This window comes from Falco naumanni, chromosome 2 (genome assembly GCF_017639655.2).
Source record: "Falco naumanni isolate bFalNau1 chromosome 2, bFalNau1.pat, whole genome shotgun sequence".
Taxonomy (NCBI): Eukaryota; Metazoa; Chordata; class Aves; order Falconiformes; family Falconidae; genus Falco; species Falco naumanni.
The window spans coordinates 58,080,758-58,096,057 of record NC_054055.1 but is presented as its reverse complement, the minus strand read 5'-3'; the positions used below and the strand labels follow the sequence as shown (position 1 = coordinate 58,096,057).

The 15,300-nt window shown below is 41.1% G+C and overlaps 1 protein-coding gene across 8 annotated transcripts in view; it reads right to left on the bottom strand.

Annotated features, from left to right (window-relative positions):
- Positions 1 to 1,863: 1,863 nt before the first annotated feature.
- The window catches only part of FARP1 (FERM, ARH/RhoGEF and pleckstrin domain protein 1), a 213,970-nt gene continuing 200,533 nt past the window's right edge, over positions 1,864 to 15,300 (bottom strand). For 6 of the 8 annotated variants that reach the window (XM_040584421.1, XM_040584417.1, XM_040584418.1 and 3 more), the window contains 9 exons: positions 15,013 to 15,143; positions 12,082 to 12,150; positions 10,668 to 10,757; positions 9,469 to 9,551; positions 8,991 to 9,103; positions 8,345 to 8,508; positions 5,765 to 5,872; positions 4,558 to 4,709; positions 1,864 to 3,429 (listed from right to left, as the gene is read on the bottom strand). In XM_040584421.1, coding sequence (XP_040440355.1) covers positions 3,348 to 3,429; positions 4,558 to 4,709; positions 5,765 to 5,872; positions 8,345 to 8,508; positions 8,991 to 9,103; positions 9,469 to 9,551; positions 10,668 to 10,757; positions 12,082 to 12,150; positions 15,013 to 15,143 — 992 coding nt within the window. In that variant the 3' untranslated portion in view covers positions 1,864 to 3,347. Of the gene's footprint in view, positions 3,430 to 4,557; positions 4,710 to 5,764; positions 5,873 to 6,815; positions 6,953 to 8,344; positions 8,509 to 8,990; positions 9,104 to 9,468; positions 9,552 to 10,667; positions 10,758 to 12,081; positions 12,151 to 15,012; positions 15,144 to 15,300 lie in introns of those variants that run through there. The other 2 variants (XM_040584420.1, XM_040584424.1) reach the window with 2 other exon arrangements.

Here is a 15,300-nt window from a genome sequence, read left to right as displayed (position 1 = left end):
TTTTGCTTCTATTTATTCATTATTTGAAGCTGGCAACTTTATTTGTTCTTATCATGTTATTACTTAGCATCGTTCATACTAAGTAATAACAAGATTATATCTCTTAAAGTGACCCGTTTGAGGTTTTCCCACTGCTGAAACACAAGAATGGTGTACGTAGTCGTGGCCACTAACCTGGCACATGGTGACCCTGCCCGTCTCCACACCCCGCTCAGTTATACGGGCAGCAGTACGATGTGAATCAGGGTTAAAAATCAGTGGTTATCTGTTACAGCTTTCTAGTAAACTATGAGTTGTATTCATGCACATAGACTTCAACTGATTGTATGATATGACCAGCAAGAAAGTCGCTTTTATACCATTATTTCAGTTTTGGAGTAACCTTCGGAATAACAAACTAGAAAAATGCTGACAAATGACAGAAGTTCAGATGGTTCCATTTAAAAATTTTAAAATCACACCGGTAAAGAAGGAAAAAAGAATTATTTCAAACCTGTTTTCACCTCAAAAAGGTGAGAATGCAGAGCGATGAATCACGTGGATAGTCTGGAGCTGCACCCGCAGACTAGCTAGTCTCTGCTGTCATAATAAATAGAGCTGTATCTTGATCTTTGGCTTAGAAGTTGCAGAAAAATTATTTTCCAAACTTACTTTGTATGAAAATGAAATACCTAGAAAAGGTGTTATCTGATTTCAGGAATGTAAATAAAAGCCTTTCTGTTGAGAGCTCAGAGTAAGCTACTGCAGCAGATAACAGCAATGAAGATTGTATCCAACAAGCCCCAGTGATCTAAAATAAAATTCAATTTCAGCTAAATTAAGGGCACGGCCCTCAATAGAATGTCAATTTTAAGAAGAAAAAAAAAATCTTTCAGTGTTACCTGTAGCAATTGTAAAGGACAGATGTAAGGACCTAGCTTGTGAGGCTTTGCAGATACTATTTTAAAGCTCAGTAATAATTTTTTTTGAGGATAAGGGCTGCAGCCCTTTACTGTACTTCATGGCAGCATTACCTGCTGTTGCTGCTTCAGCTTTGTTTTTCCAGGCCTGCAGGCTGCTGCCCAGCTGCGGTTAATCTATGCTGTGTTATTTTTGCCTTTTCATCCCTATATCGATCATTGTTTACAGTCCTAGTCAGCCTTAAAGCACTACAGTTCCTGTATGGTACCGGTTCACCGAGGTTGTTGAATTCACTTGCTTTGGCCCTACAGGGCAGGGTCACAGGCTTGGAATAGACCAGCCAGCAGGATCTGCAACTGGGAGTAAGGTCTCCTGATTTTTCTACCTGCTTTCTACCGAGGTTGTTGAATTCACTTGCTTTGGCCCTACAGGGCAGGGTCACAGGCTTGGAATAGACCAGCCAGCAGGATCTGCAACTGGGAGTAAGGTCTCCTGATTTTTCTACCTGCTTTCTACCGAGGTTGTTGAATTCACTTGCTTTGGCCCTACAGGGCAGGGTCACAGGCTTGGAATAGACCAGCCAGCGGGATCTGCAACTGGGAGTAAGGTCTCCTGATTTTTCTACCTTTTCTACGTTTGTCCTTCATAGTGTCAGAAACAGACAGCGGCGATGCTGTAGGCTAGATGTGATTTTATAGGTACTGATAGTCATGTGGGGATAGCTAAGGAAAAGAGCAACTGGAAGAAGTTACTTGCCCAGGGATTTGAAGGTTTCCACACGGCTGAAGGAAAAACACCAAAATCCTTGTTTCCCTTCCTCAGGGTGGCTCGGATTTGTCCCTGGGAACTGCTGCTTGTCGTAAGGGGTTAGGAGCCCAACCTTTTCTTGGATGGAGGCAGGCATGGATCTTTGGTTGGGGGGAGGAAGAGAAAGGCCTTACTGTCTCGAAACAGGAGTATGGATGATGGTATCATGAGGTATTTTATTCCCTTTTGTGAGCAAAGCTGTACGGCATTTTATACATCGCACACAGGTAAGCCATTAACAAATGAATAGCTAGACAAAGAAAAGGCAGGGGTAGAACGGTCCCAGCTTCCTCTCCCATATCTATATTGATGCCCCATCTGCCTAGCACTGTTTCCTCAACGGCCCATAATGGTGACGGATGTGTTTCCACCACGTTGAACTCTTGTTAATGGAAGTTTTAAGTCACCCCTGTGCTGAAGCGTTTCTTAAAATGTAAGGAAAAGCATCTAAACATTGTAGACTTAGTGCTGCCAACCTTCTGAGTTGGGCCACCAGCTCATCCAAAATACGGTGCTGGCCAACGTTAAAGGCAGGTAAGCAAAATGGGTGTTTCGCTGCTGGCTGCGCCTGTTGCTCTGTGTACTGAGCACCAGGGGAGAGGGACAGACTGAAATTCCAACAAGAAACTGGAAGTCACACTAGGATGCGTAGCAGGCAGGATGACAGCTTGGGGCTTCAGTAGTACCCCGGCGATTCAGATGCTGAAACACTCTACAAATTCATCACAAATAGCTGCGGTTGTTGTAGCATACAGGTTTTCTTTCAAGTTTGTAAAACGAACAGCAGAATGTCACCACAGCCTTTAATTTCTTCTTGTACATACCATTCACAGTACATTAACAGCCCAAATAATATTGCACTGGATTATTTTAAAAAATTTTTCATCTTGCAAGTAGTATTCACTTTTCAAAGCCACCAGATGAACAATTTGGTCAACTTTCCACTAAGAAAATGGTTAGGTAAGAATCCCATACTTATACCACAAGGATTTGTAACCCCAAAGGGACATGAGAACAAGCTGTAAACTGTTTCCTTGTTAAAGATAGAAAATTAGTAATTTCTTGCTGATTAAATGTAGAAAGACTGGGAAAAAGAATGAAATCTGAAAGTTATCTCATTCCTGTGAGACTGCTTGCTGTATATATAATTATATTCTATACTGTGAAAGTCCATCTACATTTAAAAATCCAGCAGTCTACAGATTAACATGGTAAAAAAAAATAATATATTTTTATGAAAAGAGAAGAAATAGTGTGCCTCAGAGGGGAAAGTTTTCAGATTGTGAAGTAAATTGTTTTTTCTTTTAGGTGCAATCTTTGAGGCAACAAAATGTCTTTTGGCATTTGGCACTCTAATAAGGACAATATTTTAATACTGGCACAAGCTAAAAACAGCACAGAATGACAACACAAGACGTGAAACAAACCGCAGCCACTGGGATGATGGTAAGCTAGTTCAAACACACAGAGAACTTAAAACATTTTGCAGAGGAATTGTGAAAGTTTCTGCAAAACCATACTTATTTTTGTCTTTTACCAAATTGTAAGTTTCCCTGAACTTGGAGGGAGAAAAGAGTTTAAAATGTCCTCTAGAAAAATCAGCAGCTGCTGGACAATTGACACGGCGGCTTGTTTAGCCATCAATAGGCATGAGGCTCTTTATGACTCAGAGCTCGAGTGCGTGAGGCAGAGCTGGTGGCACTTCGGATCACTTCCATCCATCTGTGAGGAGGCACGAGGAGAGACACAAACACAAGAACGGTCAGTTCCGAAGGAAAGATTCCTTGAAAGACAGTCTGTGCTACTAGTTTTACACAGGTTTTACCTCCAGTGCCTACAGCAGCATCCTGCTTGCTACTTTACTCCTAAGTCTGTCTGAAGGCCAGAGGCTCTAGGTCCAAATGCCTGCCAAAGGCACGGATGAAAGGAGGTTTAGAGAGGATAAACGGGGGCAATGGGACCCAAAAGGCATGAACTTGGAAGTTATTTTACTTGTTCTGCAGACACCAAATCTGTTTTTTTTTTTTCTGGATGGCCCAAGTGATGAGCAGTTGAGACCAGCCACGCTTAATTCTAGAGGGAAAAAATGTAATTTAGCTGCAGTTCCTACTTCCTTTTACTAGAACTGAGAAAGGGCTTTTGTGTTTTTTTCCTATTCTACACATTTATTTAATCACCTCTTTCCCACAATTTGCCTTATTTATAGTTTTAGGCTGACGTGGCTAAAACTTAGTAATAGCTTTCTTCAATAAGAGAGGACATTAAGGTTTTTGACGTGTTCAGGCTTCATATAAAAGAGCTAAATCGGTTCCCAGTACGAACAACCTCAGATCACAATTTAAGAGGAGTGCTGCCTGTTTCCTGGCTCTCTGTCAATCTGAAAATAAGTGGGAGGTATAAAAGTTGCATGCTGAAGTGGCACGAGTAGGTAGTATGAACGGCCGCTTCTGTGAAAAATTAGAATTCTACTTCAGGTATGGATTTACCATCCAGTTGTACTAGAGGGAATGAAGTTACTCTGAAGAGCTACTGAAGAGTCCTGTGAGCTGTTTACGCGCTTCCTGAAGTGTGAGACCTGACGCTCCCTGTACAGCCAGCCTGATCAGTTCTGACTGGATGATTTCTGTACGTAGCACAGGTTTTGTAGCGATTCCCGTTACAGCTACCACACCATCAAAACCAGCCACTTGGTTCTAGCATTATCAGGCTTAAAATTTCTTTTAAAATTTTAAAGGGTTCTTTCTCCAATTGTGCTGAACTACTTGCCTGTATTACTAAATCAATTTACTAACCTTATTCAGAAGAAACCTGGAATTTTACAAAATGCTGTCTCACAGAAGACTGACTTACCTTTCAAATGTGTATTCACTTTCAGCCCTGAAGTAGTACACGTGGGATTTGAAATGCAGCTTGAACACATAATCTTTGTGAATGTTTTCAGATTCAGAAGGAATTGTAAGTGAATATCCCAGTAAAGGAAGGCTGGCTAAGGGATGATTGTCCTGAAAAAAAACAACGGAAAATTCTGTGAGATCAAATGCCCCTGAGTAAAGAGAACACAGAAGTAAAACAGAAGACAGATGCACGCTCATTTAAAGGTCGTCGTTGCATTTCCACGCATGCATGGAAAAATACCAGCTTTACACAATCGCAGTGAACTTAATTGTCTGGTAGTTTCAGCTTGCCTATCTTTACAGACCCTTCTTGTAAGGATCTGCCACAGGCTGATCTTACCGGTATTTCCTCACATGAAAGGTGTCCTGAGATGTTGAACTTTAGCTGCTTTCAAATTGATGAACATAAAGCTCCATTGTTTGGCACCAACGGAGTGCCACGTGTGTTCATCCTAGGCTCGCAAATTCCTACTCCTTTAGAAATTTATCAGCCACTCTGCGGCATTTACTGCTTAAGTCCTTACACTTCTGGCATAGGACGTGTGAACAGATCATTTCTTTATCCTGCTTATACGTAGAATGTCCTACAATTGATTTTTTTTTAAGTGCAGAAACTATAGTTAAAGGTTTCTATAGAAATAGAAACATGATGTAGCAACTGGATTTATTTTTTGTGTATGGCCTGCTCAAACACAGAGATTCAAAAGTCCAACAGATTCTAGACAGAACCCCCCCTACTTTTGCAGTGGGATGTTGGCTGCTGTTCTCTCTTGTTTGACTTAAAGATCAGTAATGGTAAACAAAATGTATAAGTCACTAGTATGTTTTTAACTGTGACAATCTCAGAATTTGTACAAGAGAAACCTCTTGTTTAAACTCGTGCCACAATTTCTGAGCAGTAGCAGTATCTGTTTTACTTTGAGGGATGATATGTACTGTTGAAAGTTTCAGGAAACAAGCACATGTTCTTCAGTTGACAAGTGATCAGACGGAGAACATGCTCTGCTCCGTGTTCCAGTGGCAGTAAAGGCTGGGTAGGCATGACCAGCGCATCTGCTTCTCTTGCCCACAGCATCCCTGACTGATGTCCGCTTTTCTCTCCGTTACTGCCTTGAAAAAACAAAAGGTTTTCTCCAGCCACACATACTTATGCAGTCTGTTACCTGGTGCGATTTATAGAAGAACATACAGAAGTTGGTGAACACCACCCAGAGCTTCTGCCACCCATTGCTGTTTTTGAATTTTCTTAGGAGATTTCCAGACAGCTGGTTCTGAAACAGATCAAAAGTAGCCAAATGAAACAGTGAAAGATCCCCGCAGTTTAATTAACGTAAGAAAAATTATCTGCTCTTAATCTGGTTGTATGTGACCTTCTTGTATGTGAAAATGTTGTGGTTGAATGGACATATTTTTCTTCTGCATTTTTTTATTACAAAGTAGTACTTTGTGTAACACACTATTTTGTTTGTACCTGGGTACTTCCAAAAACTTCAGGCTGCTACACTAATTATTTTTCTTAAATTGAGGTGGCTTTTAGTAATATATTACTAAACATCAGTCTTGTTGTCCTAGTCTGTCTTTGTTCTTTTCAAATGATACTTAAATAGAATGAAAACAGAAAGTCTGACATGAATTTGTGATGTAAAGGAAAATTATGACATACTTCAGAATTGCAGATAGAGACTGAGTGCTCAGTACCCAGTGAGTTCACTTGGTAACTTTTCAAAGATTTCAAAAGCAAGGACTGTTAACCTTACTCTTAAGCCAGAGTTTGGGTATTTTAAACAAAAAGGAGGAGGCAGCCATAACCAAGTACGAGTATTTATGATGGCTGGCTGAAGAAGCTGCTCTTCACATAGTGAAGACGTAAAGTCCAGTATCATTGTGCCTTGCAAATGAAGGGGAGCTCTCAGTGAATTATTCACTACTTCCCATTCCTTGTTGACTGTAAAGGCTCTCACCTGGATCAAAGTAGCTGTTTACGTCAATCTCTTTATATACTGCAAAAGCTAATAATTTAACCTGTAAAGCTTAATAGTCAAAGTCTGGTGGTCCTGATGTATCTACTACAAATAAAATATTCTTGAAAACGTTCTGTTTTCACCAGTCTTGGATATACATTCGAGCCTTTGCTTTACATCATCCCATTCTCTGATATCTGGACTGCTGCCTCCTCGCCCTAAGTTACAGGTGTACTCCTTAATTTTCTGTTACCTCATTACTCTGGAGGATATCATAAAAGGACAGGCTTTGCATTCGGTACCAGCAGACATATGAAATGGAAACAGGCCGCTGATCACTGATCAGTCCAGCAGGTAGGGAAGTACAGTCACTGACAGAGAGAGGATCTTCTACCACGAGAGAGACAGAAAGGAGGGAGAGACACAAAGAAAATAAACGATAATGCTGAAGTGAGAGCCACCAACAGAATGATGTGAGCATGAGCGTAACCTGCCACGCATGGAAGAGCAGCGGAGCTGAAGATGTTTTCACAGAACAACGTATGTCTCCAGGGTGTGTTTGGTCTTTGCTGCTTTGGTTGCATTCACTTGAACAAAAATGGAATAATGAGCACAGATCTCCGACCAAAAGATTTGCCTAACTAAACGTTTTAATTGTTAGAATTAGTCACTGGTTTAAGTTTTATATCTATTTATAGTAAGCCCTCTGCTTAAGTGAAAAATACAAGACCTTGTTTCCACGCTGAACTATTCCTCCCTTGCAGGATATGAGGGTATAAAAAGCAAAAAATGCACCTGCATGGGATCGAAATGAGGCTCTACAGTCAAGTGTTTTCTAGTACAGAATAATTTTCTTCTGTCGTATTTCAGCAAAAATCTCCTGTTTAAAAACAGAGGCAGTTACACAAGCTATGGATGTGGTCTGTCCTTGCCTCTCTACATTCAGCATCAGTATGTCTTCTCTAGAGCAATGACGGCCTAATTAACGTCTGAGGGCTGCCTTGTGAGTGCAAGTTGACTCAGCTTTAAGATGCCTTTAACTGTTTTCATTAACCATAAATTTCCATTTGATGAGTTCTGTGATAAAGTACTCTGAGCTCCCTGGAGACTCCTGGGTGAAGGAAGGGCACCCTAAGCAGGCTCACCACCTCATCCTAAAACCTACACTGAACTAGGAGTCTTCTGTTTTAATCTTTGAAAAGTCAACGTCTGCATCTCATCTATGGAGTACAGAATTAATGAATGTGTATAAAATTGGCTTAGCTGTGATCAGGGGGGAAAAAAGGATTTTTATTTTGGGGTGGAAAACGCAAATAAAGAAAAAGCAGATGAGACTGAGCAATGAGACAAGGTTCCAGAAAAGATGGCTAGGTAAAGAAGGTACGTTAGTAATACACGTATTTTAAACTCTGGCTGCAGCAGCTAAAGACAATATCCTTTCAGCTCGAGCAATGACTTAATGCCTCTGTAACTTAAAGCATTAAGACAGTTTAACCTGCTGTAAATTTTAAAGGGCATCAGCATTTTTTTTGGACGGTTACTTCTATGAAAATTACTGCTCGAACTGATTTTACAAAGATGCGCTAAGGGAGCAAATAGATGTTTCTTGACTGATGATTTATGCCATCATTTGAGGATACGGGAGTCAGTTTAATAGGTGTGCCTGAAACTTCCTCAGAAGGAGACAATGGAATAGTGCGCTTATTAAGGAGGAGCAAAAAGGAAATTGTCATTCAAGAGCGAGTCTGGAAGCTGCAGTTCAGATTGTTCTGAGGCAGATACCTCCACAGCAATACTAAAGTCGATCATTGAAACACTGGTATTTCTGTGCCAGCAGACGTGCACCGTAGTGTTGCCACGGTGTGGTGACTGACGTTCGAGTGAGGTGCGGGATGCACTGAGGTCGTCCTCAGATTCCTGGTCTACAGTAGTTTCATCAGGAGACTCTATGAAATGCAGGGAAAAAGCATCTTTCTTCCTCTATGCAACAACATATATAATTGGAAAAATTAAACAAATCAATTCTGTCCACAATATTGTGAACTAATTTTAAAACACAATTTTAGAAATAATTTTGTGCTGATGTTAAGTAGAATTTCTTTTCCCACGTGTTTCTGAAAGTGTTAGAATCAAAGACTAACTACCGTGCTTTGTTGGTGCTTTTAATACCTTCCAAGGACAGGCACTGCTCAAATCTTGTTAAATAGTTCCTGGAATCATTATGCTTAAGTCACTTCTCTATTCAGTGAAATTTTCTGCTAACATCAACAAGAACGTTAAAATGGCACATATATCTCTATATGTACATAAATCAACTTCAAATGCATCAGTTTGACCTGTGGCCAGCATTTTTCACCACTTTGCTTAGAAGCAATCACCAATCATACTGACAAAAGTGAGTAAAACCTGCTCTCTAGCCTTTACTTACTGTTGTCAGGCGGACTGCTGGCCAGTAACTCTGGGGCAGGGCCACTGCTTTTCTCTGCCAGGTCTATCGCCATCTGAATGTCCTCAGTCCATTTGTCCATTTCAGCGCGGGTACTAACAACGAAAATGCAGGTTTTATTCACTTTCATAAAGCCTGAAAGCAAACTCTTAAGAATCAGTCACAAGCTGGGCTTACTTGTAATTTAAATAAATAAATTCAGATACGAGATGCTCGTTTTTTTCCCCCTAATAACTTAAGTTTTGGTTCCAACTTGTATAATCGCCACTGTTTTGTCCCATTCACCTTTTTTTTTTTTTAAATTATTATTTCTAAGTGGATTTCACAGAAGAATATACCTTTGGAATTGTTTTAGGAGCAAATCCAAACAAAATGACGCCTCTCTGCTTTTCTATCTGCCCCACTGTGAAAGCTGCAGAGAAATACAGTTTATACAGGCATGTTGTCTCTACTGAATTACCTTGCAGCAACAACGATGGACTGGTGTTGACCTCGTAGTGTTAGGCAATGAGGAACCCCCCATTCCTCTTCACTTTCTTCTATCTGAGAGATAAAAGCCCAAATGCAGTCAGATTGCAGGAAGTATGTATTTCTTAAGGTGAAACAGCGACCTGAACAAGCTCTTACCGTTGGGGAAAAGAAAACGAAGAGAAATGTTCACAAATAACAGTTTTGAGCTAGGTATTCAGAAAAAAAGTGGTGGCTGTTGGAAAAGCAGTAAGTTCTGCGGTAACCTCTTAAACCAAAAGCACGTCTTTGTCTGCTTTGTGTCAAAGAAAAAAGGAAAATAGTGGTATTTTCATCAGAAGACTGATTCATCATACAAAAGGGTATGTTAAGTCTGGGAGTGCTCTGAACACTGCAGCACCACACAGTTCTGTTGTGAACAAGCCTGTGCCAAACACCAACAATTGAGTAGATTCCTAAAAGTGCTAGATAAAACTTGAAGCCTTGCAGATGTTTAGAGATATTCAGGTACTGTGGTAGTGATTACCCAACTCCATTCTCAGGAAAGCAGTACGCAACAGATACAAACCCATGAGAAGTTCCAGTGAAAATAACAGGGGGAATGAAAGTGTTTTGAAACTAGCAAAAATATTTTTGAAATCATATAAGAAGACGTAAGTAGGTGCTATTGCCTTGAATTGGCTGTTTTCCAAAAGAATTGCAACGAGAGCTCCAAATGACATACTGCTGTCAGTTTCCCACTATTTTGGCTTTAAGATCCAGAGCTGAAAACATTAGGAAATGGTTTCTTTTTTATAGAAATTTTAGATTGTTGCTACTGTTCACTTGCCTTGCACAGTGTGTCTATAAGCAGTTGGTGATCAATTACTTGTAAGATCATGGTTAAATTTATGGCTTTAAAAAAATAAAGAATCCATGTCATGAGAAGTTTTGCAGTATGAGGAAGCTGCCCTGCAGAATGCCTCTTCCCCCCACCCCCTTTTGCTCTATAATCACCTTTGTATAGAATGCTGCATGAACACGTGCCGAACCCCACAGAGCCCGTTAGTGCAGAATGTAACCACAGCTTCTCTGAGTCAGAGAACAGCCTTTCGCTGCTGCTTTCAGTCCAGCAGAAATTCATCAAGCAATTAATATGGGAACATACACAGCCGGTTAAGCGTGAATCCCTGAAGCTCTGGCAATACTTACTGTCATGCTGTACAGTGGAAGATGCCCATGGACTTTAAACTGATTTGATGCTGTCAGGCCTCTACTTGTGTACAACAAGATATCATTAAACTAAAAAGCAAGAACAAGCATTATTAGAATGATGTCAACATGTACGTATGTAGAAAAAAAAAAAATTCAGAATGGTAAATATGGGAAAGCTGGCCAGTACTAGCTATTTATATGGCAGTTCTCATGCATGGATACAAAATACTGGTTTCCACAATATTATTGTGGCACCTAGTATTAACACCTGTTATTTTCCCTGCCTGCCTTCCCAGCTGGTCTCAGTCATGTTCCCACAATTTTCTGCTGTCTTTCTTTTGATGCCTTCTAACATTCCCTTTGTGATCTCTGGGTCAGAACTAACAAGCCACAACAGCAGCGAAACCAAGCAGTACCTTTCACACTCTGATGCACTTTGAAGCTATGGAAGGTAAGTGTGTTTCACCAACATTTCTTCTGATCTGTGTGGAAAGATAAGCTAGCATGCTCAAGAGAGGTGTGTGTAACTTAACTCTTATGAAGTAAGTGGGTGTCTATTACTCCCCATATTCAGAAGGAAGCTGGGAGACCTGTTTTAAGGTAGATGGCTTTAGGTTGGAAGTATCAAGGTTAAGAGACTGAGTATCTCGGCTTGTAGAGCTTCCTGCATGTAACAGCAGGTGTCGAAAGCATGTCAAGTGAGCGCCTGCATTTTGTTGCCATATATTTTCACTGTACCACCTGGGTCAAAGGATGTTTTTTCTCAAACCAGACGGCTGCATCAAGAAAATAACACTCTGTGGTATGAAACAGAGCTCTCACAGAGACTTCTACAACCCAATAGCAATAATGCATGAAGCTATGTGGATCAGCCACTAGAGGGGGATTTAATTTTGCCAATGACGATGCATGTATTTGGAGTCCCAGAACATTGACCCAGGACTTCACTTCCAAAACGATTTTGGTGCTTGAGACAAACCAAAGGCTTCTTTGATAGCCTGAGGAACTGACTTGAGATTCTAGTCTCAGCTTTTTCATGTTTTATACAGATGTAATATCGAGGCATCGCCTGGTAACAAGTATTGTGGCGTGTGAGAAAATACGCACCATATTCATTGGGCTTCCTCTTTAGTGCCTTTAAAGGCAGAGGATAACCCTACCCAGAAGATTTAGTGGTTATATCTTAGGCTCATTTGAAAGATTAAATGTCAAACATGTAAAACCTAGTACACTCACAAGCTTTTCTATAGACCCACTGTTGTTTTGCATACAAGCAACCAAGGAAGTATTTTCCTGCCACGCTGTACTGACTCTTAATGTTGAACATTAAACGCAACTCTTTCAAAGTATGTCTAATAGTTGTCTATAGGCACACTTCATGAAACTAAAGAGAAACCGTCTTCTTGCTTACCAGAAAGAACATCCGTTGCTGTAAACCTTTACCAGACAACTTACTAAGACTGCCCAGTCTAATGAACTCCTGTGGGAAACAAATACAAAACAAGTATGTATCTTCTGCAAAAATTTTGACCATTTTTTATTATGCAAACGTAAATATGACTCCTTTGTCACAGGACTCACTTGACTATCAGTTGCTAAGACTTTTTGTTTTCTTTATTAAGTACGTTAAAAACCTTATTTATAGGATAATTTCTTTCGACTTCTAACTGTCTTTTGTGATAAACTCCTCCACAGTCTTTTATTCTAAGGAAATTCAGCTAAGGAACACTGATTCCTGCAGACAGCTCCCTCTCTCATCAGTTCTGAATGAATATGAATATTTTTCATAGTACAAATGATGGAAAAACTAGTGATAAGCTGGCCTTTGTGTTACTGGTTAGCCAGTGGTAAGTTTCTGTTGTGCATGTGGCATACATAGGTCTTCACCCAGGTGTAAAATCAGCTACGCAAATCAACATCGCTGTCAGCAGCAGAAAAAGGAGGAAATTGTCTGGCATCGCGAGTTATCCTAGTACCATCTATGTCATCTAATACAGTACATTAATTCAGATCAAACTGTTTAAGAATGTTTAGCAATGGAATTATAGGAAAAGTAACGCATCTGAAGCTTTCAAAGTGCTGGATTTTCTGTACTGTAACTCGCCCTTCTACTTACCTGAAACTTGTGAAAAACCCATTTTTCAGTCACTCTCTCCAGCTTCCACCAGGAGGTTTATATTTATTTATTACATTCTTTTAAGGCCATTCAATTCATAATTGTGCATGTAAAAGGTATATAAAGCATCAGAATCACCTGCAGCTTTGGAATAAACTGGCTGTCTTAAGATCAATCTGTTCAGAGGGACACTTTGGTTGCCTTAGTGTCGCTCTGATGTATCCAGTACCACTAGCTGCACTGCATAGGGGCTAAGGGGTGGAAAAAGTGCCTAGAGGTTCTCTCTCTATCATGGTAGGCTCATCGTACCGGAAAGGCCACTGGAAGCTGTGTTGGCCACCAAAGAATATTAATCATAACTACTATTTATACGGCACTGCCCAATAGTCACTAGCGGGCTTAGTGCCACCATGGCAAGCGCTGTGCAAATACACGAATCAAGAGCTGCACTCACTGCGCTCTGCAAGCACGGCCGACCACGGGATTTTAATGTCCAGTATAGGAACCAGCTCGGTGGCAGCAGAGACCTCACCGAAGAGGATGGCCGCCTACAGCCTCCTTTAGCACACCTGAGTCACCAGCCTAACACGAGACTTCTCCTTTGAGACATGGAGTTCAGTCCCCTTCGGGTAACCCAGCTCACGGGTGACAGTGGCATTTGCCTCCCTGCCTGGTGTGTGCTGGCTCAGGGACTTCAGTCAGAGCCAGGAGAGTGGCCAAACGGCGGCAAGCAGCAACATTCTGGGCACATGCCAGAGCGTGGTGGCCAATGACTTTTGCCTTTGGCAGGCAAACACCCTCTGCCCCCCATCTGCTTTTTTTCTTGAACTTCCTCGGACAGAAAGACTGCTTGGCCTTTAAACAGAATAGGGTGGCAGAAACAGCCGATGACAGCATTTAATTTCATGTGATAGAGAGCTGCACAGGCTGTGAAATGTCCCAAGGGGCTTGCCAAGGAAGCAAATGTGCCGTGTGGATCACTGGAAGGAGGCATGAGCCGTGGCAGCTGCTTGGGAGACAGGGAAGAGGCAAAGTGAGGCAGCGGGGAACAGCCACAAATCCAGAAATAATTGTGCTCGGCACTGCCTTCCCAACGGGACATCACCTTCAACCCCCTTTTTCTAAATGTCTGAATCCTTAAAACGAACTACGCCCTAGAGAGCTCAGCCAGCTGCCTCTGTCACGACCCTGTGGTGGCACTAGACATGGCCATGGCATGGCAAGCAGACCCCAAGCCGCGGCTGTCACTGAGCCACACTCTGGCCATCCCACAGGGGTGTGTCAGGGCTGGATGGCCGGGCTGCAGGGCAAGTTCAAGTGCTGCCATATTTGCAGCTTAATGCAAAACTCGTCTTTTTTTTTTTTTTTTTTTTTCCAGGCTGTTTCCCAGAAACACGTAAGGGGCAAGTGATGCATTTTTCCATGGCATTTCAGTTGCTGCAATTAGTGTTTTTCCGAATTACACACAAAAGTCAGGGAGTGGGGAGGAAATTACTTCAACAACAAACAACTCTCAACTTTGCACACACAGATAAGCGTGCCTAGAAAAGTAAAAAAAGTTACAAATATTACACTGAGGGTCATTTATTCTGAAATAAGCCTCACTTTTTTAAAAAAAAACCATGACAAATGAGAAAGAGATGTTGGTATTTCTATACCACAATTAAGAGTGTTTATTTAAGGCAACACTTTTAACTAAATATAACTAAAAAATTATCACCTAACATTACCTGTAGACTAAAAAGGCTGCTCATATCTGGGGCTGTAAGTTTCAAAGCTAGGCGTCATGAAAGGGCTGAAGGTCCTCCAGCATGAATTTCTTTCTTTCCTTTAATCTACCGTGCTCTAGCATTGAGGGTTGGAAAAAACAAAGGGCAGCAAGAAATGAGGGAGTGTGCAATTGCTCAAGCTCTGAATGCTGTGATAAATGCTAAGTTTTTTACCGCCTCTATTGTAACAGATGCTTGGAATTGCCTACAACCATCCAAACCTACACATAACATAAACCTAATATAATCAGTAAAAAGGTAATAAAGATGATTGCCTCCTCCTGCTTTAAAGGCTGCTGTGTTCTATGGTATTGTTATGTTTACATTTGAGAGTGTTTGGTGAGAGAAAACCATATGAGGAAACTCAGTTTCACAGCTGCTCCTGATAAATAGGTTTATAAAACATACCTAATGCTTTGAAATTGTATCAGACTTTGATCACAACTCTGCTACTTACCCTTCCTGGGATCACCAGATTGTCTATGCCTATCAAGTCTTTCTTGAGTTCGTGCAGCTTCTGGAAGTTCTCCATCTTTATCATATTGCCATGGAGCTGAGCCACCATTTCAGAAATCTCAGCCAAAGCAGCTAGATGGACAAAAACATAAAATGCTTATTAAAAATTTACAAGAATGTTCAAAAGAAAGATGGCTTTTGTCTGCAGCACCCAGATCATGAACATCACCTTTCTTGTATTACCCTTCTCCTTCACAGTGTAAAGCTCCCCAGGCAGACTAAAAACCAC